The 27,442-nt window shown below is 44.6% G+C and overlaps 3 protein-coding genes across 22 annotated transcripts in view; 2 read left to right on the top strand and 1 right to left on the bottom strand.

Annotated features, from left to right (window-relative positions):
• MPZL1 (myelin protein zero like 1) overlaps nt 1–604 on the top strand; it is a 31,096-nt gene extending 30,492 nt beyond the window's left edge. Inside the window, exon 6 of the mRNA XM_085526576.1 lies at nt 428–604. The gene's annotated coding sequence lies outside the window, so the exon portion shown is untranslated. The remainder of the gene's footprint in view (nt 1–427) is intronic.
• Nucleotides 605–4,717: 4,113 nt separating this feature from the next.
• On the bottom strand, nt 4,718–11,395 carry MPC2 (mitochondrial pyruvate carrier 2). Its single transcript, XM_015879131.2, has 5 exons — nt 11,223–11,395; nt 8,151–8,191; nt 6,694–6,778; nt 5,567–5,678; nt 4,718–4,962 (listed from the first exon to the last, which is right to left on the bottom strand). The coding sequence occupies exons 1-5, from the start codon at nt 11,326–11,328 to the stop codon at nt 4,926–4,928; spliced, it is 381 nt and encodes a 126-aa protein (XP_015734617.2). The 5' UTR covers nt 11,329–11,395; the 3' UTR covers nt 4,718–4,925.
• An 825-nt stretch (nt 11,396–12,220) lies between these two features.
• The window catches only part of DCAF6 (DDB1 and CUL4 associated factor 6), a 66,395-nt gene continuing 51,173 nt past the window's right edge, over nt 12,221–27,442 (top strand). For all 20 annotated transcript variants that reach the window (XM_015879080.3, XM_015879070.3, XM_085526481.1 and 17 more), the window contains exon 1: nt 12,221–12,461. In XM_015879080.3, coding sequence (XP_015734566.1) covers nt 12,368–12,461 — 94 coding nt within the window. In that variant the 5' untranslated portion in view covers nt 12,221–12,367. The remainder of the gene's footprint in view (nt 12,462–27,442) is intronic.

The following is a 27,442-nucleotide window of genomic DNA, read 5'->3' as shown; positions in this document are numbered from 1 at the left end:
GCTGTGCTGAGATTTACAGGACATGGCAGTACATTAAGTACACTCGGTTATCTAGTGGTACATCTGCAGCATAGTTTCTCCTGTAAGATATTAAATCTGGCGTGTATCTGACTAAGCCAAGTATATTTCTTCTCTCTACAACATCTTAAAATTACGGCTTTTCAGAACAAATGATTCTAGATTTAGCTTTTTTGTGAGAAAGTGGGCAGCCTTGTCAATATTAAAGGGAGGAAATGTTTGGCACGCTCCTGGTATGAGCAGGGTGGCAGACTGGAGACTCATTTATAGGCGAGGGCTCATTCCACTTGCTTCAGAGTGTCGCTAACAGTCATAAAAGCTGTGTGGTCTTGCTGTGGCCCCTGCATAAGAGAGGGACAATGTGACCTATTCTGAACAATTCTGATTGTGTTTTTTATTCTCTTTGCAGGGCCCAGTCATTTACGCGCAGTTAGATCACTCCGGAGGACAGCACAGTGACAAGATTAACAAGTCAGAGTCTGTGGTCTATGCTGATATTCGGAAGAACTGAGATACGATCCTAACCTGTCTATAGCAAAACACTCATTCAGACTGGAATTACTTAAACAAAATTTGACCCAGAGAACTCACATGTGGCCTTTGATGCCTAGGCTAGGACCAATGCATGTGCATACAGAGGGAAAGATATATATGTATTGTGTGTAAATAGTCTATTTAATCGTAGAGAAGTGAGACCAATGTTGCATGTTGAAATGCGCTAAGAATTCTGCGTATAAATTGCCAATATTCTTTTTGTATCTTGTAAGATGAGAAAGTGCAAACTCACATCACATTTTAAGAATATTTTTATTGTATCAATGGAGAAACTGGAAGATGCCTGAAGATTCTAGATCAATCTGGAGATTTTTTTTTTTGTTTATAAGGTCTAATTTCTTTCTCTGTCTTTGAGGTGAATACAAAAAAGGTAACTTTCACAGGGTATTCATATTTTCTTGGTCAGGTTATGACTACAAAAGCTGCCTTCTCCCGTGAGGTAGATGTTCTCATTTGGTCTTGTAAGCAGAATTTATATTCTTTCATCAGGATCATGCTTGACTGGTTGCTTAACGACACTTGCTTTTGTTCGAAATGTTGCTAAAGTCGCAGTGAATCCTGCTGCTGCTTTCCCTATCAACTGGGCTGTTTCTTCCAAATATTTGTTTTACACTTAGCAAGAAACAGAAGCTTAGTTGATGGAGAACCTTTGTTTTAATCTGCCTGTGCTTATTGCTGTGCATTACCACCTTTCTCCCTAGACATTTTCAAGTAAAAGGGAGAAATGTGATGAATTTAATGATCAAACACTTGGTGCTACAAGAAAATAGGACTGTCTGCCTTTTGCTCTTAAGTCCTTATTTGTTTTTGTGGGGCTTTTTTTTTGTTGTTGTTGTTTGATTGTTTTTCTGCTGGGATCTACTGAAGAATCTGAGCACAATCCTGCTATTTCTGTTGCTAACTATAGGAAACGTATGATTTCATCGGTTTTCTTTAGGTACAGTTCATATAGTTCGTATCGCTTATATGGAGAAGTGTCATTGCAAGGATTCATGCAGCCTTCGTACGAAGGCATATTGAAGTTTTGTTTTATTTTGTTTTGTTTTGTTTTGTTTTTTAATGCTGAACTTTTTTTTAGGAAAGAAACAAACTCTTCCCCATAGGAATAGTAGGAATCAGTCTCAAGTGTGATGGACAGCTTCTTTGAGCTGCCTGGTCCAGTGCTTTACTACCCTCTGAGTAAAGATTTTCCTCTTAACGTCTAATCTATATTTTCCCTCTTTTAGTCTAAAACCATTCCTCCTTGCCCTGCCCATGTAAAAAGTCGATCTATCTCCTGGCTATAAGTTCCTTTTTAAGTACTGGAAGCTCCTTTTGAGTACTGTAAGTTCTGGAGACTTTCCAGAACGAGGTGAAATTTAGGTTAGATGCTAGGAGGAAATTCTTTACTCAGAGGGCAGTGAGGCACTGGCACAGGCTGCCAAGAGAAGCTGTGGTGCCCCATCTCTAGAGAAGCTCAAGGCTGGGTTGGATGGGCCTTGGGCAGCCTGAGCTGGTGGATGCAGCCCTGCCCATGGCAAACAGTTGGAACTGGGTAGTTTTTAAGCTCCCTTCTAACCCAAGCCATTCTGTGATACTGTGAACTTGAGGCAGCATGAGACAAAACTATTGTGAACTTTTGGTCACTCAGGTTGTGTTAGCTTGTTTATTTGGATATGATAGCCTGTGCTGATGAGAGGAGCTGATGTTTAGTTGGTTTACTTAGTAAAGTCTCAAGTGACAGATGACTTCTAATTTCCTTGATGGGTAGCAAGCAGAGATTGAAGTCAGACAGAGTCATCAGACTGTGATGTTATGGTGACCAGAAGTTCAATCAGGTGTTCTCTACTACTATTTTCTTAATTCTTCAATGCTGTTTTGCAGGTGGAAAATAACAGCACATACTTTTAGGAAAATGAAGTGTATTGTCCTTAACCAGTGCCCATACCGCTGCTAGCTCTTTTTAGTTCTGTCTGCTTTGAAAAGACTTTCTTTGAAAAGAAAGCTGAAGAACTGAAAAGATTCTTGAGGCAATAGCAAATGACTGTTAGGTGAGCGAGCACTCATAGGTGATGGATCTGGGGAAGGTCTGCATGATGTAAAAGATTTACAATGAATTCTCTGCTGTGAGGGGGAAAAAAGTAAGCTTTTACACTTAAAAGTGACCTTATACGCATTATAGGAACACAGTTTGGGAGTGCCAGCTTGGGCTCTGGCTGCTGAGCTGGCTTGCATCCCATAGAGGCAGGAATATGAACGGCATCACTCATCTTTGTCATCCCCTCTTCTGAACAGAATTGCAAAATGAAGAGTTCTGCCTCTACTAGCAGTAGATATATTCTTCTTTATTACTGATTAGCAGAAATAAGTTTTGAATGGTATTAGGTGTAATTAGATTGACGTAAGAAAATCAGCAGCTATACTCAGTACATCAAATCTCCATTGCCTTTTTTGTCTTCAGCAGTTGTTCTGTGCAGGATATTATCAGTGTGTTCATTAGATGGCACTAAATTGCATTTTAATGAGCACATTAAACGTGTTCATTGAAGAACCACTACAAGTTGGCATATATGTCCCTATATTTAACTACACGATGATAGCTGGAGACCTGTATGATTTTGGTTTGTTTGGTTGTTTTTTTTTGTTGTTTTTTTGTTTTTTTTTTTTGAAGCTTTGGTGCTGTTTCAGGTTGTGAGAAAATGAGCTGGAAATAAGTTATCAGCTTTTTTAAACCCATGAGAACTGCTTAGGTAACCATCTGGTAACTGCAGTGAATGTATATATGTGGCTTATAAGCTGCGTTGCTGTAGAATGGATTCATTGAGGTAAAATGCAGGCCATTTGATTTATGACCAAAACACTTTCAGGCTGATTCAAAATTTTGTCTTGGATTTTTACATTAATAACTTACCTACCAAGGACTTCTAATACAAACTCTTCTTATGTACAGCAGGTGATGGAATTACGTTCCTTTTAAAACTGTCAAACCTGAGAAGGTGGGTAAGACTTCTGGGCTGTGGCCATAGCCCTGTGGTGCTAATATTTAGGTAACAAACTACGAAATCATATAATGATGCTCAGTACTTGTACTTTTCCAAGGCTTCTTTCCCTGCTCTTCATTGCCCTAAAGCTACTAAACCCTTTCACTTAAAGGTGTTTTTGCACTCTAAAACACAAGTTCAATGCCTCTTGAGATCAGTGTGCTGTGCAATCTTTTCTGTCTCCCTACAATGGCAGCTCTTTTTGTGTGGTAAATATAACTGGGAATATAGACTGGATACTTTTCATAAACCTCCATCTCAGAGGTACGTGGGAGAACAAACACCTGTAAGACAGGTGTATAATCTGTGTGAGGGAGCTAGATATGCATTGCATGGCCTGACTATGTGAAGATCCTGTATATCAACGGTTAGTGCTTTTGCTTTTACAGACTCATCTGGAAAGTTATCATGGATATTTTTTCTTGAATGGACTTTCATGTTTTCTGTTGTAATCTTGTGAATATTTTAATACACTTATTTCCCCACCCATTTCTGGTTTGTTGGATGAGTCTCATCTTGTTGTGAACTGGGAAGGGAGGGGGGCTGAAATATACCACCTTTCTTCCTGCAGGATTTTTCAGTCATCCCACTCTTATCAGCTCAGCAAACACACGCAGCTGGAGAGTTCACTGAGGTGATACCCTACATGAATTCAGCTAGAACAAAGATATGCAAGAGAAAATGCTTGAGGTTACAGCACACATCCCCAGCAGAATCCAACTGGGAGAGAGAGAGCTTTCAGAGGTAGGACAGCATCTGGAGAAGGGTATCTGGTGCAGTATCAGGCACACGTCTTTTAAGGAGAGAAAATGCTGTCCTGCAGTAATACTGCTCTGTGCTGGACAGTTTACATGTGGGGTGAGAAACGCAAAGATTTCAGTGCCTCAGCAAGGTGCTGCAGCTGTTGTTAAACACAGGCAGTTTCCTCCCATCTCCACCCTTGCCATGTGGGAGTGGTACCTGTCTGGGCTTCTGGCTGACAGTCCCAGTCCCAGTCCCACGTCACACCAGGCTCCGCTTAGCAGTCAGAGGTGAGGCCCAACAAATAATTGAAAGCACAATCCACAATTGGTTTCTTTTAAAGAGACAATGTAAGTTCTCTGACACAAGACATACAATTTTACTTAAGTTTAAAAGGTCTCGTTTTATTTAAACGTGTGGAGATACTTTGTTATTTGCACTTAGAAAACGCATGTTCTCTAGATTTTCAAATTTCCTCTTTCAGTTTCTTAAGAGGACAAAAATGTGAAAATTAGTGAAGCTGGGTCCCGTGGGGAAAGGTTTGTGCGTTGCTCGATTTGACCTGTGGAGTCAGGCATCTTTTTGCAGTAGCTACTCTTGTTGTTTTGCTTTCAGCTCCTGCTTGTACCTGTTGGAAAGAAAAGCAGAGACTAAGGCTAGAGCTCCGGTTACAGCATCTTTGTAACAATCTGTTCTGTAAAGAAGGTTTAAAACTACAGAGAACTCAGGTAGAAACTCAGGATAGGGTAGTTCAGTTCATGTAAAAAGCTTCCAGTTAGTTGCTAAGTTTGCATTATTTCTGTCCAGTACTTAATAAGGGATCAAATGATCCCCTCAAGAAATACATTGCTGTGCTTTAGGACCCTTGGATCCAACTGGAACTGATCGGATTCAACAGTGAAAGCTGACAGAAGCACAAAGCATATGAAATGGCGTAGGCTTTTTGTCAGACAGGCCTACAGCTTTTGAAGAATGCCTTAAATTCAGAAACTACAGCTTACAGAGATCATTCCTTTAAAAGAGCTCTAGCTGTAAGGAAAACATGTAGAAGCTTCCCTGCTATCCATCTGGAAAAGTAAAAATGTAGCAATGTGTAATGTTCAATTAATTGTTGATTTCCCTTTGGCTGTTGTACTGACACTGAAAGCTGGTGAAATTTCTGATTTCATGATGAAGATTAGTTGGTGTGAGTGCTTAATTACAGCGTGCAGATAGCCCCCCTTAATACATACCTCCATATTCGGAAGAGTTGGGAGCCACCAGCACAGCCAACAAAGAAGTTCACTGCAAACAGGCTCCAGTTTTTAGGAATAATAACTAGAGAGTACCTTGACCAAATAAGGCCTGTTGAATGAAAGGGCAAGTTAGGAGACATTACATCTTTGTCATTAAAATATTCAGACATCCCCTCAATCCGGGGACAGAAGAGTGGGCTAGTTTAACTACATCAGCCTTACAACTTCATGTTGGACAACTGTTTTTCTTATCATCATCTGTTTCTCAGTTAGAAGCACAGCAAATACCAGCGAGATACAGGTATGCACTTCATTTTCCCACAATGACATAACCAGACAATCACATTAATCATAGTCCTAGTATCAAATAAAGATCCTCTGTACTCTACAGCAGTCTAAACCTTAATACCCTGGCACGGTTGCAGGGTAGTGACATTTTGCTGCAGTATATCCAGTTTGCTGTGCCCATGTGGAGATCACAGAACATATCACGCAAAGCACATCGCATTAAGCCAGATAGCAAAATTAAGTCCATAGAAGGAAAAAGGTGGCAGCTGTAGTGTTGGTTCTCAGCTTCAGCTGCCACTAGTTCTTCTACCAAATTTTGTCAAGGGTGACGCTTGAATATGGAATATTGGTTTTGGCAGTATGAAAACTCATGGCAGACAGCAGTGCACTGCTCTGTATACCATTGCTTCCAAGCTCTTGCAGCACATGGAAATTCTTTCCATCTAGCATTGTTTAATCCCTTCAAATCCATTCTAAAAAAGCCACCGTATTCTGGACTGATTTCAAAATGTCTTGACCTGAACGAAGCAGAAGTGCTTTATTTCCTGGAACGAAGGGTATCATTTGTAACTAGAGGGATCAAATTCATATCCTAACTCAAAAAAAAATATGCTCTGGACAATTCCAAATTAAGACACTTGTATAAAACTATTATGTAATCACAGAACTCTCACAGATTGAATACCAAGTATAAGCATGTCCTAGAATTACCATGTAACAGTGAGAGCTAGCACACTGAGTGTGCACACTGACTTAGTGCAGACAGAATACAGAATAGAGCGGATACAATTGTAGAGAGGGTGTTGCATACAAGCATAGAGTACCACTGGCTTTACCTGTGGCCATTAACACTGCAGACTGTGCTGTGCTGAGCTTTTCTGCAGGTCTGGTCATATCAGCCATTCCAGCACATACCAAACCCTGCAAAAAGAAATTGAGTCAATCCAGTACCAAGACCTGACAGATCAAATAGTTCAGAAGGGGAAGATGCCATATATCTCAGTGTCCATGCTGTGTGCGCTACGTGGGTGATGTACGAGCTGAGTAATTACTCTTGGAGACCCCGTACACTTCTAGGAGGAAATAACAGAGTTATGGGGGTTGTGATTAGCTTGCAGTGAAATCCCAGGCAACTTCTCATTAGTTTAAGTACAAGGTTAATTCAGGCACAGCTGCTCTTAAAAACAAATTGGTTTTCATGCAGCAAGTAGAATCTTGTCCAAATAGAAAGACCCTTCTTCCTAAAGCTTAGTTAGTAAAGAGGCACATGTGTTGTCCTCTTTCAGCTTCATCCAAGGAGGTAAAAGTGATTTTATTATTATTATTTTAATATAATTTAAGTAAAAGCAGAAAATTCCCTACTGCAGTGACAAATGGCTTGACTGACTTCCTTGAGAATGTTTCTAGCAAATATGCTGCTTGATTTACTTTGTTGTTATTGCCCTCTACTGGAAACACAATTTGTTGTTCTACTACAGAAGTTAACCAAAATAACTGAAGACAAAAACCTTAGTGCTCTTAACTCGATGACTGCCACTAAGGGCTACTTTGGGCTCCACTCAAGAAATCAGTTTGTCAGGGTAGAGACTCCTGCATGCTGCCTCATTTATGGGACCGGTTTTGCTGCAATGGTGTCACAGAGGTACAGATTTTCAGTCCATTTGGGTACCTGCAAGTCAACTTGCCCTTGCAGTGTAGCAGAAAAACCATTTCATCTTCCCAATGAAGAACTTCCCAGTGAAGAATTTCACTGGGAGGACAGATAGACCTTCCTGCATCTTCGCAAAACAAACAAACAAACAAACAACTATCCATGTATTAGCTCTTATGATAGAGCAGCAGACAGTAACCTGCTCAGAAGAGTTGCTGAGGCTCAGGGACACATTGCCTGGGAGAGCCCCAGCAAAAGGCAGAGGTGAACCCCAGATAGTGCAGCACCCATCTACACTGACAGAGAAGGAAACCTACAGTGCACAGCATCATGTGTTCCCTGTGGCCCTTAAGATGTGCTGCTCACAACAGCAGATTTATGAACCACTTGGCAATCGGAATAGGAGATTGTATCAATGCTTGTTATCAAACAGGTATTTCAAGCTATTTTATTATTTACTTAATTTGCACAAATTATGACAAGGATGAGGCTTTTTTTTTCCCTCCCCATCGACTAAAAATCAGAGCTTTGCCATCAAACCTTTCTGAATGCTCACTTACCTGCTGGGAACTATTGCTTGCTCAATGAGTTGCCGCAGATTGCCCTCAAATGAACAGACATAAGTTGGCATCTCAGACTTACCCATTTCATAATAGGTGCCCAGAAGAAGACTGTCTTGGGACCTGAAAGAAGGGGGAGAAAAGTTCAGTTACTCAGTGAAATGTGGCTGTTTTAATGCTCACAGTAAGGTCTGAGATCTTGATGATTTGTTATTGTTTGTAGTCCTTTTTGTTTGGTTTTGTGTGTAGATTTTTTATTTAGTTATTTATTTTTAATATAGGGAATTGCAGTGATATTGTGTAACTGTGCATCTATTGTGCTTTGCCACCTAATGCTCATATTTCATTAATTCTGTGCATCAACTTCCATTGCATAACCAGCCCACCTATTTTTGCAACAGATGAGGAAGAAAGATTGGTATTCCTACTTTCAAGCACACAAGCGTACTTACTGCAAGACATATTTATAATAAAAATACTCAGATCAGGCCAGGAAGAATGAAAACAGTTTCTGTATGAAGATTAGCACTATTACTGAAAGAACAGAATGAGAATTTGAAATCTTTGTAAACTGAATCTAAAACTGAAAACTAATTTCCTTCCAATACTTGAAAGGAGCACATAAACAGGAGGGGGAGCGGCTGTTTACAAGGGTAGACAGTGATGGGACAAGGGGGGATGGCTTTAAACTGTGACAGGGGAGGTTTAGATTAGATATTAGAAGGAAGTTTTTCACACAGAGGGTGGTGACGCACTGGAACAGGTTGCCCAAGGAGGCTGTGGGTGCCCCATCCCTGCAGGCATTCAAGGCCAGGCTGGATGTGGCTCTGGCAGCCTGGTCTGGTGGTTGGTGATCCTGCACATAGCAGGGGGTTGAAACTGGATGATCATTGTGGTCCTTTTCAACCCAGGCCATTCTATGAGTCTATGAATCCTGTAAACTATAACCATGAAATATTTTCTTATTGGCACTGTAACAAGTCAGACGCTGCTCCCTTTCCAAATCACAACCCATTTCTTCACGCTATAAAAGACATCCTACACAGCAGCATTAGATGCTTAAAGAGAGAGTACAAATTGCAAACAAGTAGCAGCGTGTTCTCATGGACCTCTAATAAACACCTCTGAGTAGGCAGGTCTTTAACCTCCCACCTCAATATTTTGCCAATAGTCGAACAAAGATTACAAGGATACAGAAAGAAGAAAAACCAACAGAGTGAGACCTGCAAAAACATCTCTCCCTCAACTACATATACAGTGGCACAGAAATAGCGGTTGGTTAAAACAAAGTACTGTAACGCTACACCTGCACTATGCAGGCTGTCAGCTGTGCCAGACATCGTTAATCTAGGAATAGGGCTCCAAGTTTTTAAAGAAAGAGCAGGATCCAAAATGTCCTCCCACCACACTGGGGTACAGTCAGGGCACTGTATCCAATCCTGTCAGAACACATGAAGTCTGAAGCATTGCTAAGCAGGTAACATGTGAGACAAAGCCAACTTTCCACTGTAATATGTTACGTATTATGAGTCAAAGTTTTAAACTACAAACAACAAACACCAGGACACTGGTTGCTTGTTTGTTATGTGTGTTAATATTTAACTAACTACACAGCCTTACAGGAACTATCAATACAGCCTGTTTTAAGCACCCTCATGCTTAAAGCCATGACTTGAAACAACTAGCCACAAGAAAATTGTAACACGAGGGATAACACTTACTGTTACAAATATCAGTTGTTCAGCCACCTTAACGCCAGCTAAGCCCCATAAAATGACTGCAACACAAAATGCAACAAAAACTAGCTTGGCAGCTTTGCATAAAGCTCTAAGACACACACTGCTTGTGACAGCGATCAAGTTTCAGGCAGCAGCTAGTAACTTCTGGATTACTTTTCACCTTTAGAATGTTTCTCCCTATAACTATTTTTCCTCCATGATGCAGATTTGGTAGTGATTTGGTAATTTAAAACTAGTGACAAAGTAAGAAACAGCTGAGGACAAGGTACGATGTCAAGCTGGTTATAAGAGAGGGCTGTTAAATGCTGCATGCAGAACACCCTCCTTAGAGATGTTCCAGCAAGGAGAACTCCCCAGCCACGGCAGGTTCTTCCCAGACTCTGACACACAGGGTTTTTCAAGGACAAATTAGACAGCAGCCCCTCAGAAGCAGGACATGCTAATTTGAACGCTGTGTGTGCAAATAGAAGTTTACTTTATACTAAGTGTAAGAAGTGTTTGTCCTGGGGGGCTGTTTAGCCAGGCCAAAGGAACCCAGGAGGCCAAAGGAACCCAGGAGGCCAAAGGAGGCCGAGTACAAGCCCAGCCCAGGTTTGAGTGGCTAAGAGCTGTGCTCCCTGCAATACAGCAGTTGACATGCCATGTCCCAAGTCCTTCACTGCCCTCCAGCAGCTGAGTTGTGCGGTGCCAGCCAAACAAACAGCTTTTCAGGGCTGGCATTTTCCTGGAAGCTTTCTTTGTGCTGGGAAAGAAGCAAGCATTGTTGGTTCTTCCCTTGCTGCAAGCCATTTATAATTTCACGATAGCAACACGGTGTCGTTCCCAAATTAGATCAGCAACGCCAGGAGATACAATGTCAGCCTTTTATTGGTAACCTACTTGTTTGCAGTCACAGTGACATCTATTGCTCAGGCTTCTGAGCACAGTGTTCGGGGCTGAAACCGAGCAGCAGAGGCCTGGGTTTGATACCTGCTTGTTCTGTGGCTTTTCTCACCAGTGCCACCGTTCCATGGGACTGCTGGCTATTTATGGGTTGTATGTGATATATACACACACCGACATGAACGTTAACATGTTTACATCACCCTAATGGATTTAGCACGCAGATCTGGAAGGCGGCAGTTCCAGGAGGTCACCGCTATAGGATGGAGCAACCTCCCGAGCACCAAAGTCCGCATCCCAGCTGGGTGAAGAGTCAAGGATGAGGCGCACGGGAACCAATACCGGCCTATAGGATTCCGCCGCTTTATCGCCCGTTGCGCGGCCTGTTAGCACGGCAAACAGCACTGCCGGAGGGACACGCTTCCCTCAAGAGCAGCTCGGTACCAGCACCGACCCCTCGCCGAGCAGAACCCGCCCCAAGCGGCTTCACCCCACGTCCAAAGCCCCCCAAATCCCCCGCCCAAATCCGTTACCGGCCGGGTGGTTGTAGAAGGGCCGGAACCGCGGCGGCAGTATCATCTCGATGCGGTCGAGCAGGCGGTGATACGAGGCGCGCAGCCCCGTGGCGGCGGCCGCCATGTTGGCACACCTCGCAGACCCCCGGCCAACACCGCCGTGTCAGCGTCGCCCGGTCACAGCGCGACCCACCGTCCTTCCGCAGCGCCACACCCACACCACCGGCTTCGAGCCGGGAGGAGGAGCGTGGAAATCTCGCACGCTCATTGGTGGCTCGGATAGGGGGCGGGGCAATGAGGAGGAGCCCGCGAGCCGCGATTGGCTGGGGCCGCCTGGCGAGGAGAGCGGGGCCGGCGCTGTGCGCGGAGCTCCCGGCGTGCTTTGGGAAGGTTCGCGCTGCCAAGCAATATGGCCGACACGGGATAATCCCAGCCCGCGGCCGCGCGCCTAGACCCGGTGGCGCAGTGGTTAATGACGCCGCTTTGCAACAGCGGGGCCCGTGTTCGAATCCCCCTGTGGCGCAAGTGGTAGAAGTGCCGCTCTGCTACACAGGGGCTCGAATCCCGGGGGTTGGACTCGATGATCTCTAAGGTCCCTTCCAACCCGCACATATGACACTATGAGATGATACCTAAGATGGCTTCCTCGTGGCTTCAGCGCTCGGTTCATCGCGTCACTAGGCCCTGGAACAGGCTGCCCAGGGAGGTTGTGGATGCCCCGTCCTTGGAGGTGTTCAAGACCAGGTTGGACGGGGCCCTGGGCAACCTGATGTAGTAAAGGTGTATGTTTGGTGGCCCTGCCAGGCAGGGGGGTTGGAACTATGTGATCCTTGAGGTCCCTTCCAACCCAGGTCATGCTGTGATTCACTCTGTGTCCTTCCGTCACCCATCACCTCTGCCCCAGCACGAGGCGGCGCTCGCAGCTCTCGCGAGAGGTGGGCCATGTCGGAGCGCCGCCCCTCGCCCCGCTCCTCCCCCCGTTCCCGTGGGCGTTGCTCCGTGGGGCGGGGCTCCTTGTGGGCGGGGCGTGTCGCCTCCCCCGCCCGCTGGGCCGTGTCTCGCTGTCTGGGCGGCTTCGCCGTTCTCTCGCTCGGTGCCGGTCGGTGCCGCGGCGCGAGGCGGGCGCCGGTTTCCATGGTGATCTCGCGGCTCGGCCGGCGGCCATGTCCCGGGGCCGCTGCCCCCACCTGCTGTGGGACGTGAGGAAGCGGAGCCTGGGGCTGGAGGAGCCCGGCCTGCTGCGGCGCCACTACCTGGGTAAGGGCGCGGCGGGGCGGCTCCCGGGTCCCTCTCTTCCCCCTCATCCCCCCCTTCCCTTGGCGGCTGGGCCCGGCCGCCAAGTTTCCCCTCCCGCTCTTGCCGCCCCTCCCGCCGCGGCCGGGGCCCCGCGAGGGGGGAGAGGGGAGAACTGTTGCTCGGGGCCGCCCCTCATGGCCGTCGTCGGTCGGTGGGGAGGAAGCGGCCCCGGTGTTGTTCTCCGCTAATGGCGGAGGGTGCGTGCGTGCCTCGACCCCCTGCCCGCCGCGCTGGGCACGGTGCTGTGCTGCGTCGCAGAACTCTCGGCTTCGGTGGGTTCGCTGGCAGAGCCCCTCGGAGGGCTCCCATCCTCGATACAGGGGCTGTGTGCGCCTAAATGCCGTGTGCGAGGTTGAAAACTGTTGATCCTGCTGACTTTAGTTTCTATCTGGGTGGCGGTGTGTGGCAGCCTGAGCTAGAGCTTGTCCCAGCTTCAAATCGCAGAACAGCCCGTGTTGGACGGGACCCACAGGGATCGCTGAGTCCCGATCCCAGCCACACACGACACCACCCAAATCCAAACCCTGTGTCTGAGAGCGGTGTCCAAACACTCCCTGAACTCCAGCACTTGGGGATGCACCCACCGCCCTGGGCAGCCGTTCCATGCCCACCGCCCTCCCCTGTCCCTCACCCCCAGCTGCCCCTCTCCTGACACAGCCCCATGCCGTTCCCTCGGGCCCTGTCACTGTCACAGGGAGCAGAGCTCAGCGCTGCCCCTCTGCTCCCCTCGTGAGCAGCTGCCATGAGGCGTCCCCTACTTCTAGTAGTCAGATGTGAATGTCCTTCTGCCTGGGCACATGATGAATGTTCCTTCTGCTTGCTCCTGTTAGAGCAGAAAGGTGTTAAAACTGGGGCTGTGTAGTGTGGGTTTTAAAGGGACACTGTGAGACTTCTTGCTCTGACGTTACGCCGGCTCTGATAGTTGACGTGTGAAATTTCATCAGTAGAAATCAGTCCTAATTTTATGATGATCTATGCGGAGCACTGCTCCCGTGCACTATATGTAACCAACTGAAAGCATCACTCTGGTGACTGGAGTAAGATCTTATTGTTAGGGATCTTATTGTTAGGGATGTTCACTGAATCTGAATGTGTAGCATTCAGATGTAGCAATGTAGCATTGTAGCATTTGAGGACATTTTCCTTGGGACAGGTGGGACATCCAGGTGGATTCATGCTAAGATAGTAACTGGTGGTGGCAAGTATTATCCACTCCTTGAAGTTTATGCCTTAAGCTGCAGCTAGGAGTTGGAATCACATTCTGGGCTTAGCAGGTAGTGTGTTTGTCCTGGTGGTCTGCTTGTGCCTGGATTTAACCCATGGGCGGCCTGTTGTGCTTTTCATGTGCTGTTCTGGCATGTATTATGGGTCGTCTTTTCACGTATCAGCAGCTCTACGTGGGACTGTTGCTGTCTGGGTGGAGGCTGTGCTGAAGTCAGGTGGGTGGTGGTGGTTGTTGGTCCTGGAGCTCATCTGAATAGGGATTGAAGCTTGTACTTGTTGGGCTTCCTCAGCAGCCTGAGGGCTGAGACAAAGGCAGGACAGACATCTTGGTTATACAGAATAAAGTAGTTTGTTTGTCTTTTTGCTGCTGGCCACCCTTTTCAGCCAGCAAAGCAGAAGAGAGGTCTCCAAGCAAGAACCTGACTATGCAGTTAAGGATGCATTGGAAAACACGTTGTGTTTAGCAGTGATAACTGTACAGAGAGCCATTGGCTTGGATAGTATCGTTATGCTACCAAATAAAATCCAGGCAGTACTTTAGGTGCCTGTGTATTGGAAGGACACGTCTAAGAAGGAACTGCTGTTTCTTATTAACTCTGCGTTTCGGTTTCATGTGAACTGGCAATCAAGTGGCACTCTATTTATAGCCCCTTTCAGCTCTCAAAAACAGCTGCTCCAAGAGGGCTCTGCACATCATATTGTGCTCCCCGTGCAGATGGCTCGCTCTGGGAATTGACGTCCTTGCAAAACTCTGCCTGGTTTTGCAACATCTTCTAATAGCTGCCCTGGAACGTGGTCAATTTAGGACAGAGTTGCAAAGGAAAGTCTAGTGGAGGTGGCCCAATGTGCACATGTCTGGTATGTGCCATCTCTTCAGCATTTGAGGAGAGACTTAGGGAACTGGGTCTGTTTAGCCTTGAGAAAAGAAGGCTGAGAGGGGACTTGATCCAGGTTTATAAATACCTGAGGTGTGGGAGCCACAGTGGTGAGTCTGGTCTCTTTTCAGTAGTGTGTGGGGACAGGACTAGGGGTAATGGAATGAAAGTACAGCATAGGAAGTTCCGCACGAATGTGCACAAGAACTTCTTTACAGTGAGGGTGACGGAGCACTGGAACAGGCTGCCCAGGGAGGTGGTGGAGTCTCCTTCTCTGGAGATATTTAAGACCCGCCAGGACGCCTACCTGTGTGACGTGGTGTAGGGAGCCTGCTTTGGCAGGGGGGTTGTACACCATGATCTCTAGAGGTCCCTTCCAACCCCTACAGTTCTGTGGTTCTGTGATTTGTGGGCTAATTAGTTTCCACTTCAAACAGCGCTTGCATCTAAAGTCTCCAGGGAAAGGCAGAGTGCTGTAGAAGGCTGGCAGAAGCACTCTGTGCTCTGGTGCACTTTGGCTGTTATCTTAGTCTGATGCTGGCAGGTAGAGTCCTGCTGCTGGGTCATGGTGGAAACTGAGCTTCATGCTCCTTTCAGTTGTTTGAAGCATCACGGAGCTTGTACGCTGAAAAACAGTAAGCTGTAATATCCTACTTAAGTTCTGCTTTGAAACTGACAGATGAATTTAGGAGGACAAATTCAGAGACGTGCTACTTTCCCAAGTCCCGAGTCAGTTCTGACAGCAGCTGAAGTGTTGGGTGTTGTCAACACGAGGGCCTACGTGTAGGTTAACTATAGCATGTCATTATCTGTCTAGAGCAGTAACGGCCTGGGATTCTCGTAAGAAGGAAGTAGATTCATAATTCCTCTGAAGTATTTAACCTAACAGCTTTATTTGCTTTCTGTGAGGGCTGTGCTGCTGAGGATGGCTCCGAGTGGCTGTGAAAGGACTGTGTGAAGAGGACTGAAGACTCATTTTAATATGTATACATACATATATATACATATATACATATATACATACATATATATATATATATATATATAACTGGCAGAGTGAGCTATCTGCAGAAACTTCATTAGTCTGAAATAATTTGCAGAGATGAATTGTTTGCTGTTTTGTAAGGATTAGGTTTGAGATCTACAAATTAACTGTAAGCAAACCAGTAGCGTGGTTAATTGTGGTCCAAGTTTGCAAAGCTGCAGCAGCTTTTGCTACAGGGAGAACTGGAAATACATCATTATGCAGATAGTTCAGCAAGTTCTTTTATTTCCTAATCAGGCTTCATTAGCTTCCCCTCTTTAGCAGGGTGAACTGTGGTAAAACTGAAACCACCGACAGATTGGAAGCACGTGTGTTTGTAGGTAGGGCTGAAGAACAAGGCGGGTAAGGGCAGCAGTGTCAATATTGGCTGTGTTGTAGTTGGTGACATTATTGGTTTATCCAACCAGCAGTGGCTTACTGAAAGTGGGTAGGATCGGGTGTTGCTTTAAAGTCAGACAGCTTGCAAGGTAAGAGCTTTGTAGCTGGTGCTGCTGCAGACTTGGAGATAGTCTCAGGGCATTTAATTGGCCCTCCTTTAATTCTTTGAGTCATACTTAGGATGTTTCAGTATTTTCAGGCGCACTGTTACATTTCACATCCTAAATCTCTTGCATTATTTTTCTTATCCAGCGTAAATTGAAGAGACTACATCTGTCACAGCTAAAAAATGCTATAACTGGGAGAGGTTTTATGCCATTCTGCATTTTCTGAGTCTGGCGTATTAACTGCTGCTTGAAAAAAGGAACTCTATAACTTCACCCATTTCTTTGATTGCTGTTTTAGTATATATGGCTTAACTTTCTAGTGTACTACACCTGCATTTTGTTCTGTGCCCAGAAAATCGGCTTTGTAGTAGTTTGGGAAGCGAGGCTGATTGAAGGCTTCAGAAGGAGACAGGTGGGCTTCCCAAACTTGCTTTGTTAGTGATGTTTTCTGAGTAGTAGAAACTGCTGCAATCAGAATTGAAATTTACAGTATAATGAATGAATGAAAGGAAAATGCATCTTTGAAACAAACCCAAGTACCTTTAGTACACTCCATCATACATCATCATCCAGACATTGACATGTCTGTCAAGGAAGTTTGGTATGAAGGAGGGAAAATTTAGGTTGGATGTTAGGGGGAAGTTCTTTACTAGCAGAGTGGTTAGGCTCTGGAACAGGCTGCCCAGGGAGGTTGTGGATGCCCCATCCTTGGAGGTGTTCAAGACCAGGTTGGACGGGGCCCTGGGCAACCTGATCTAGTAAATGTGTATGTTTGGTGGCCCTGCCAGGCAGGGGGGCTGGAACTACATGATCCTTGAGGTCCCTTCCAACCTGGGTTATTCTGTGATTTTAAGACGGGAATATGTCTGAAGTGAATTCCGTGCTATGATCTCATTGAAGCTGTTAGCAGATAGCAGAAAGGCACAGTGCGTGTCTATATCAAGTCACTCTTTAAAAATGTTAGGGGCGATCCTGATGCATGAAGAGTAAGGGGGTTTATTTTTTATGCTCCAAATAAATCAACCGAGACAATCAAGACAGCCATTTTAAAGGTTTTAATGCGGTTATTTGTTGAAAGTAACACGCTATCTCTAAAACAAAATGGAAATGCAGTGTAGCAGAATCATCTGGACAAGGTAATAAATGAGGAAAAGCCGGTTAGCTGTGATTAGATACATAGGGGGAGCTCGCTTCGGAAATAGCTATAAACCAATGTAACCTAAATAAAGGGAGTTTCACATCATTGCTTTCCGCATTGGTGAAGCTATTCTACATTTTTCCACCTGTAGCTTAATTGAACTATGCAAGTGGAGACACAGAAGCCAGTTGTGCTTGGAACTAGAGCCCAGCGCAGTGCTGTGCAGCTGTACATTTGTTAGCTTGTTCTGCTGCTGGCTCGGTGATCTTTGCTCTGAGTTAATGGTACCATTGGCTTGACCTCAGTTACCTTTTCCTTTTGTATTCCCGTGGTTTAATCGCTTTCTGTTACTGTTTGTGTCTCCTGCTTTTTGTCCCATCTTGCTCCTCAGAGCAGGAATGGCAGTGTTGGCAGTCACTTCAGTTTGTTTTCTGTTAAACAGAAAATTGATACACACAATATAGGATTACTTGGTGCTTTGGTCACTCTGTCCTGTAATAGGAGAGCGAGACTGATAGGAATGCAGCTTCTGTTTATGTGTATTAATTTGTGGGGAAAAAACTGTTTTTCAGTCCTTTGGAAATGTGAGATTCCTTTTAAGTTACCTTCAGTTTTGTCCCCCCTGCTTGACATGAGCTGACCTACGCCAATGAACTTTCTCCTTCAGTTTGTTTTTAAGGGATTACCCTTAATATCTGTGCACCAGACATTAATCATACACGTTCACGGTTGCCAAGGACAAATAGTAATATATATATACTGTATATATATATATATGTATATATATACACAAATATATATATTGTGTAATGCCTAAATGCATGTAATAGTGTGCTGTAGTCCCAAGGCTTTGCATATTTGATCAGACTGTTTGAATTACATTCAGTCTTAGGATGCAAATATTGTTTGCTTCATATACTTTGGAGTTTTAATCTTCCCATGCAGACAGCTGGAGTCAATAGATTTGCGTGTGCTTTATGTACCTTTTCATTTTGTGATCGCAGTGCTGCCATTAAATTTATACAGTGTGCTTTTAAAGATGCTCGGTACCAAAGAAAGGTTTTTGCTTTGTAAATGACTGCCAGTTTCTTGATACAGAGTATTTCAGACAGCTTCATCGTTCTGCTGCACCTTGATCTTGTACTAATGAGTCTGGGATACATGAAAGCTGTCTCCTGCACAAACAAATTGTGTACTGCATCTGTGCAAAGGTTGCTCTGAAAGTAATGCCTCCTGCTTATTTCCATGGAAACTACAGCAGATCAAAAGAGCACAGTAATACTTTTCGATATAGTATGTGCTCAGCTACAAAGCACTGTTTCTCAACAGTCACCACCATCAACCGATTTGCACAGATGAGCAGATCGAGAGACACTCTTCCTTTTGTGTTGTAACAGCTGTGCACAGCTGTCCAGAACATGGCTTGTCTTTCACTTTTCACTTCTTCACTAGGAGAGTGAAGGAACAGGCTGCCCAGGGAGGTTGTGGATGCCCCGTCCTTGGAGGTGTTCAAGACCAGGTTGGACGGGGCCCTGGGCAACCTGATCTAGTAAAGGTGTATGTTTGGTGGCCCTGCCAGGCAGGGGGGCTGGAACTACATGATCCTTGAGGTCCCTTCCAACCCGGGTCATTCTGTGATTCTGTGGTAAAACACACCACCCGCTGCCTCAGTGTGCTGACATCCACTGATGGGTCTCTGTCCATGTTTGGTAAGTGTCAGTGAATGCCATTGAACGGTATCTTTTCTGCATGGAATAATTCAGTGGCACCTCTCTGCTCTGTACACACCTCCATGTCAGATGTCATTTTGTCATACTGCCCCTCTGTTGCCATCTGCCAAACAGCAACAGCACGTAACAGAATAATGGTGGGAAGGTTCAGCCTTTGCTGCCTTACCACCAACATCCACCTCTGGTCATATGACCAATATTATAACATAGGAGGCAATACTTTCGGAGCAGTCCTCACGTGTTTCAGGATGGAGCAGTGATGTGGCAGATCTCTTTAGTTGTCCTTCTTTTCTCTTTTTTCTTTCCCTGTAATCTTCCTCCAGTTGGGTTGTTTCCCATAATCGTATGAGTGCAGACCTTTGAGCATATACGTGTAGTTAAAATGTTGCACTGCAATGCACTGTTAATGCACTGCACTGTTAAAATGTTGCACTGCAATATGATGAGTTGTTATGACTTTGCTTGCGATTCTTGATCTTCTTTGATTTAAATGCCCCGAAATAGCCCAGTGCGATATAGCTGATCATGTATCAAGAACTTGTTGATACTTGAAACTAGTCCTTTCCTGGCGAGGAGGAAGGAGATCACTCCGTTATTAGGTATGCCAGCCTTCAGACTAAGCTGGAGCTTTCCCTAATGAAGTGAAAGTCTCAGCTTTTCTTGTCCATCTTCGAGGTTCAGTGTGTTACTGATTCAGATATATCACAAATGCTTCAGTGTACATTGATTCAATAAATCACAGAATCACAGAATTGTAGGGGTTGGAAGGGACCTCTAGAGATCATTGAGTCCAACCCCCCTGCCAAAGCAGGCTCGCTACACCATGTCACACAGGTAGGCATCCAGGCGGGTCTTAAATAACTGATATACTGAATATAAAAACAACAAAATGCAATCAGATAAACATCAGTAAATTTTAATGTATTCCTTGAATGGAGTGTAGGCTTTCCTTGGGAGGCTGAACACATGGATGCTTGTGCTCTCTATTTAACAGGTATTGTGGGGAAGATGAGGTTCATCCTTTCTTGCCCTGTGAACTGAACGTGATGTGAACATGGTGATCTTTATCTAGCTCTGTTCATCTACTGAAATGTCACCAACATAGAAAGCTGTCGGGCTTTATTTAGGTTATATTGGTTTGTAGCCATTTCTGTAGCCAGTTCCCATTATTCACTTTTCCTAAGAAAGGAGGGAAAATGAGATTCTCTTTGTTTTTATTTTATATGCCTTGAAAGTGCTCTTGAGTGAAAAAGAGTGATCACATGCAATGTAACGCACCCAACAACTTTGAAAAGTAAGGCTTGTTTTGTTCCCTCTGTTTTTAATACCCGCTTATAATTCAGTTGATATCACTGGTGTTGCTTGATAGTCATCTCCTAGCAAGACTCAGATTTCTGCTTCAGCTTTTGACGTCACCTGTTTTTAAACTCTAATCCTGGGCAATTTCCCAGTGTTTACACATGTAATCTCACAGGGATACTTATCTGTATCTGTTGTGCTCTGTGTCTCTACTTTGCTCCTTGCTCCAAAGCAGATGGCTTGTAATTCCCATACTAAGATTAAACAGTATTTTAAATGAGGTAAGTGTGCAGAATGGTAAAAGCTTCATTTCAGTTCTCCCCTGTCCAAATTCCCAGTTACCAGCATGTCTTTGCAGGAAAGGCAGAAGGCTTTATATTTGCTGGAAGGCACGTCTCCTTAGATATGCTGGTAAGCTTCTGTCTAATCGCTTCCTAATCTATTTAAAAACGTGGGTTGAGTTAGCTTAGGCAACTTTAAATAGTAGACTTTCTTTATTCTTCTGTCTTATTTTATTTTTTACCCCAGCACCTTTGCCAAAAGCAGCCAGGGAACGATCGCATGGTGATTTGTGCCAGCTGCTGGGGAAAGGCAGTAGGCACTGCTGGGCACTGAGAGGCAAACTGGGGCCGGGCAGTGTGATTAAGAGCTGATTCCAGTAGCTTTTTCTGTGTATCCATTTTCCGTGCTATGGTAGTTGTCTGTCTGAATGTGTGGAGGTGACAGAAGATCATAGTTCTGTTGCCAGTGGTCATCACTTTTGCACTGGGGCAGTTGTATCCCTGTTTCTGCTTCATAGATATCCTCTGCTCTTGCTGAAGTGTGGAGCCTCTGATTAGCCTCAGATGTCATAAGAAGTGCTGTAATGAACCAAATGAAGAACCAACCGGCTGAAAACTGTTTGCCTTTCTCCTGTCACAAAACCACACTGCTTTATCTTCTGCTCAGCTGCAATTTCGGATCTGTACTGGGTCCAGTCTTATTCAACATCTTCATCAACGACCTTGATGAGGGCATAGTGACCACCCTCAGCAAGTTTGCTGATGACACGAAGTTGGGAGGATTGGTTGACATACCTGAAGGCCGTGCTGCCATTCAGTGAGACCTGGACAGGCTGGAGAGCTGGGCAGTAAGAAACCGGATGAGGTTTAACAAAAGCAAGTGTAGAGTCTTCACCTGAGTAAAAATAATTGCATGCACCAGTACAGGCTGGGGGAAGAGCTGCTGGAGAGGAGCTTTGCTGAGAGGGACCTGAGTGTCCTGGTGGACAACAGATTGGCCATCAGCCAGCAGTGTGCCCTTGTAGCCAAAAAAGCCAATGGCATACAGGGGTGTATTAAAAAGAGCGTGTCCAGCAGGTCGAAGGAGGTGATCCTCCCCCTCTACTCTGTCCTGGTGAGGCCTCATCTGGAATATTGTGTCCAGTTCTGGGCTCCCCAGTACAAAAAAGACAGGGATCTCTTGGAAAGAGTCCAGCGGAGGGCCACTAAGATGGTGAATGGCCTGGAGCATCTCCCCTATGAGGAGAGACTTAGGGAACTGGGTCTGTTTAGCCTTGAGAAAAGAAGGCTGAGAGGGGACTTGATCCAGGTTTATAAATACCTGAGGTGTGGGAGCCATAGTGGTGAGGCTGGTCTCTTTTCAGTAGTGCGTGGGGACAGGACTAGGGGTAATGGGATGAAAGTACAGCATAGGAAGTTCCGCACGAATGTGCACAAGAACTTCTTTACAGTGAGGGTGACGGAGCACTGGAACAGGCTGCCCAGGGAGGTGGTGGAGTCTCCTTCTTTGGAGATATTTAAGACCCGCCTGGATGCCTACCTGTGTGACATGGTGTAGGGAGCCTGCTTTGGCAGGGGGGTTGGACTCGATGATCTCTGGGGGTCCCTTCCAACCCCTACAATTCTGTGATTCTGTGAATGTGTGGCAAGAACTACGCAGCCAGCGTGGGGACAGGATAGCTGTCAGAATACAGCGTACTTGTCAATGAAATCCACTTAGGACTTGCCACTGTGTCTTGGTTGGTGTCTCACAAGTTGCTATTTAGAATTTGCAAATAAAATACTGTCTCTGGGATTTACACTGCACTTACACTATGTGAGCAATTTAAGAATTGATATTAATATAGTTGATTTGTATTTGTTAAGTATACTTCAAGCATAAAATGTGGTAGATGCTAAACAACAATTGAACAAGTTATCCATGGTTATTCACTTTAAAGCACCAGTGCTTGTGGTCTGGTCAATGATGGGGCCCTTTGCAAACTTATATTCAGGAGTGGGTGCACTTAGAATCTGGAATATATGTGAAAGTTAATTAGAGATGCTTCCACTAATGCAGACACATCTGTGTTATTACTTGTAGTAATTTACTCTTGCAGCTTTGATAGAAGAAAACAGATATTGAAGTATTTTTTGTCAGTGTACTGACTGCTGGGTTGGAATTCCGGGCACTGTGTTGTATCTTCTTTAGGTTCCGTCCTAATATGTGAAAGTTTTGTGCTTCTAAATACATGGAGCTTATTCTGAAGTGTCTTAGGACTTAAGTGCAAGCTTGATTAACACTAAGTCATCTGGTGCTAAGTGTCTAGTAATAAAGCTCTTGGAGATTAAAATGGCGAGTAGGTCTCTTCACAGAAATTAAAATATTTGGTGTTTCTGTGCAGTGTTCAGACCTTTAATGTAGATGAATTATCATTAAAAGTAGGGAGGAATTTGGGTTATGTGTTCTGAACTTAAATCATAAAGAAGCAGTTGTCCACAGCAACTTGAAAGGTAGGCTTTTAAACACTGATAAAAGCAAATGTTCCTGTTTTGGGGGGCATTTATACAGAGCTATTAGGAAATCTAAGAGAGGGCATTGAACAAAGGCCTGGAGGGTCATGCTAATGGATTTGGTTTCTAGCACTGCTGCTGATTCACTCTCTCATATGAGAAATTGCTTTGGTTTCCTGTGTCTCAAATTCATTGTCTATAAAATGGGGCTGCTCTGAGTCTGTCAGCTAGTACGAGTTTTCAAGACTTCAGTCTGTGCTCAAGGATTTTAGCGTTTCTTGATGAAATGTAATGCACTGCTTATTTTCTGTAGTCCTGTTAACTGTGTGATGTACGGAAACTTCAGCTTGCTATATGGTGTATTCAGATTTATTTGTTAAGGTAAAACAGTGAGACAGAACAAAAGATGTGAGGACAGCTCCAAAAGTGATGCCTCCGGTGTTACTATGTTGGCCCATGATATCACAGGCTGAATTTGGTGGTATGGCAGTAGAGACTGAACTTTTCTGCTGGTATTTCATTGTGTGACAGATGGCAGCAGAGGGGCAGTCTGACAGAATGGTGTCTTGACGTGGGAGTGCACGTGGATCAAAATGGTGTCACTGAACTCCTCCATATGGAAGAAATGGCACCCGGTGGCATTGAGCAAGCACTGATGAATGTTTCTAGACACCAGTCAGTGGATGTGAGGTGGTGGATGGTGTGTTTCAGCACTGGTGACACTGGGTCACCTCCACTGGTACACATTTGTACGAGTGCAGCATGCAGGCTCTTGTTTATTGCTGGTGAATATGTACAGCTGATGGTGGTGGCTGTGTTGATACAGCCAGTGTTACTGTGCTCTTTGTAGTAATTTCAGTGGAAATAAATTTGAGGTGTTACTTTTGGGGCTACTGTATCAACTTAGTCATTGTGTGGAGTTTGACACAGTGCAATGAAATAAACCATTTACAAATGAACTGGACTGGTCGTCATCTCATATAGCAGCTTCACAAATGTATAAACTCAGCGCCGGAGGTCCAAGAGAACTTTTGCAGTGCTCTTAGAGCGAGATACTCTGTGCCCTGCAGTGGGAACAGGCTCTGGCTCTGTTTCAGTTTTAAACTAGGGCATTTCAAATGTCACAGCAAGCAAGCACCCAGGGACTTGGCCTTGGGAAGAGTCAGCTTGACTTAAATGAGCATTTGTTTGACAAAAAGGATCTATCAGCGCTTTTCAGAATAAAGATTAACTTTCAGTTTCAGATACTCTGATGGCGCAGCTTTGGATTAAAATCTGCATAGCACAAACACACTTTCAAGTCTAGACTTTCTTCATGAAACAATCTCTACTTTTTCAGTGGAAGAATCTGGAGTGATATAAAGGTCTTACATACTTGAAGCATTGAGCTTTTCTTCTGTCATGTGTTCTGAAGTACCATAGTGAGGTGGTTCTCTGGAGGGGCACATTGGCAAAACATCGTTGGTTTGGCATTATAACTATAACTACAGCATAGGAAGTTCCGCACGAATGTGCGCAAGAACTTCCTTACAGTGAGGGTGACGGAGCACTGGAACAGGCTTAATTCTTTGATGGCATGTACTTAAGAAAACAAACAAGCAAACAAACAAACCCAGTTTTTGGCTTTTACTGAGCCTGTCTGTGTTGCTAGGAGAAAAAAAGTCTACTGAGGTCTTGAGGTCAAAAAGTTATTCTGAGCTTTTGTCAAAAGTCTGCATCTCCCCCACTGTCTTACATGAAGGGAGATCCAGGAGGGCCACCTTTGCTGGAAGACACAGGGATGATGTAGCCTCTGCAGTAGGTGAATGAGAATTAAGGATTTGTCAGGATGCTTGTCACCCAGAAGAGCAGAGTCAGTTGAAGAGGAGAATTTGTCTTTTAGGAAGTCGTGGTAAGAGTTGTGACACGCAATCTTAAGAATGAAGTAGGAATGTAGTTACACAGAATCACAGAATTATCAAGGTTGGAAAAGACCTAGAAGATCATCTAGTCCAACCATTACCAATACTTCCCAGCTAAATCATATTCATCAGCACAACATCCAGATGTTTCTTGAACACTCCCATGGTCAGTGACTCCACCACCTCCCTGGGCAGTGCATTCCAATGCCTGACTGCCCTTTCTGAGAAGTAATACTTCCTAATGTTCAGCCTGAATCTCCCCTGCTGCAGCTTAAAACCATTCCCTCTAGTTCTGTCATCGATTACACGAGAGAGAGTTAGCAAGATAAAGCATTGAAAACAATACCATTTAATGTGATAAAAATATGAACGTTACAAAAAACATTCAGGTGACTTAAATGTTATAGTTGTCTGTTATCTATTTACTGCTGGGCTTTTTCACCAAGCCAGTGAACTTATTGAAGTCATTGCTGCAATACGAGGAACAAAGATTTTCTTCAGATCAGTTTGCTCAGGTAGTTCTGTTTTTATTTTAGGAGGAAAAAAAAACACATTCAGGATCTGCTGACTCCAGTTTTGAATTATAAGAAGAAAACTGAATAGATTGCTTCTAGCTTATTTTAGTACTTTATCAAGTATCACAGGTTGCTCAGAAAGCAACAGCTACAAAGAGCATAGTAATGTTATTTGATAGAGCAAATTCTCGGCTACAAAATAGAGTTTTTCAGCATAGTCACCACCATTAGCTGTGAGTTTTTGCCAGCAATGAGCCTGCATGCTGTGCTTGTAAAAATCTGCACTAATGGAAGTGAGCTGCTGTTTCACAGCTGCTATGATATGGCTAGTTGCCCATGCAGTCCATCTTCCAAACAGCTGGATGTCAGGAGGCACCAAATCCAGACTGTACAGTGGGTGTAGTGGGACAGTCTAGCCAACATTAGCAATGAAGTCCATAGTCCCCCATCTCATCTGGAGCGTGCCGTTACATTGCAAGAGAAAGGTTGTCCTGGCCTGACTTAGTCAGCATTACAATGTAGAGGTCAGAGGGGATGGTTTGTCTGGATTCCAGGAAATCCAGAAGGATCACTCCTTTCCTATCCCAAAAGATGAAGTGCCTCACTATACCCACTGAATGCTGCATCTTGAACTTTGGTGGAGATTTTGCACGTTGCCTGCATGGACTGCTGTTATGACTCCAGCTCATAGTAGTGACACCATGTATCGATAAGGATGTTTTCCTGGAAACTGTTGCCGTCAGCCTCTTATCTGTTCTGTAGGACATGACAAAACTTAACACATGGTGTTCTTTTTAATCCTGTGCGAACATTCATGAGAAACACCTAGTGCAAACTTTGCAATTTGTCAGCATTGCCATTTTCGTATCCAAAGTGTTGAAGCTGATATTCAGCTCTGCAGAGTTTGCTGGTCATGCTCTGGTGATTCATGCAGATGAGCTGTTTGAGACACATTTTATTTGTGGTGGGACAGCTGTGCATGGCTGTCCAGAACATGGCTTGTTTGTGTTCCCACTGATGAAATGTGCCACCCACTGCATCACTGAGCCCACATCCACTCTTTGGTCTCAGAAATGTTCAGCAAGTCTCATAGAATCATAGAATGGCCTATGTTGACTAGGACCACAGAGATCATCCAATTTCAACCCCCTGCTGTGTGCAGGGTCACCAACCACCAGACCGGGCTGCCCAGAGCCACATCCAGCCTGGCCTTGAATGCCTGCAGGGATGGGGCACCCACAGCCTCCTTGGGCAACCTGTTCCAGTGTGTCACCACCCTCTGTATGAAAAACAACCTAATCTCTAACCTAAACCTCTTCTGTCTCAGTTTAAAACCATTCCCCCTTGTTCTATTACTGTCTACCCTTGTAAACAGCTGTTTTTCCTCCTGTTTGTATACTCCCTGCAAGTGCTGGAAGGCCGCAATGAGGTCTCCCTGGAGCATTCTCTTCTCCAAGTTAAACAAGCCCAGTTCTTTCCGCCTTTCTTCACAGGAGAAGATGTCAATGAATATCAGTGGGTGCCATTTATTCTGCATGGAGAAATATTTCACACTTGCTCCATATGCACTTCCATGTCAGACTCCATTCTGTTAGACTGCCCCTCTGCTGCCATCTGTCACATGGCAACAACTTGTATTGGGATATTGGTGGTCTGGTTCTTCCTCTACTGCCATACCAACAACATCTGCCTCTGATATTTTGGGCTGACATAATAAAATTGAGGCACTGTTTTTAAAGCAGCCCTTGAAGAAAGGAAGGTTTTTGGAGGCAAATCATTTTGACATTTCTACTATGTCTCTTACCCATCTCTAGTCCCTGAGCTATCTCTGAATTTTCTGAGGTCAGCCTGATTTTGGGTAGGAAACAGCCCACCAGCAGTGTAGGGAGGGTACTGGAAAGAAGTTTAACTCTTTGCTGCTATTGTAATATGCTATGCTAATGTGTGCTGTTAGAA

Source organism: Coturnix japonica, chromosome 1 (genome assembly GCF_054131305.1).
Source record: "Coturnix japonica strain WE chromosome 1, WE-NBRP24, whole genome shotgun sequence".
In the NCBI taxonomy this organism is placed as follows: Eukaryota; Metazoa; Chordata; class Aves; order Galliformes; family Phasianidae; genus Coturnix; species Coturnix japonica.
Note: the sequence above shows the minus strand (reverse complement) of the source record. Positions and strands in the feature narration are given on the sequence as shown.

Excerpts from the sequence above, each read along its gene's own strand:
- MPC2 (XM_015879131.2), bottom strand. The coding sequence starts at position 11,328 with ATGGCGGCCGCCGCCACGGGGCTGCGCGCCTCGTATCACCGCCTGCTC. Across the intron at positions 8,192-11,222 it reads CTTCTACAACCACCCGGCCG|GTCCCAAGACAGTCTTCTTC; the intron begins GTAACGGATTTG and ends CCCTTCTTTCAG. Across the intron at positions 5,679-6,693 it reads TGCAGTGTTAATGGCCACAG|GCCTTATTTGGTCAAGGTAC; the intron begins GTAAAGCCAGTG and ends TTCATTCAACAG.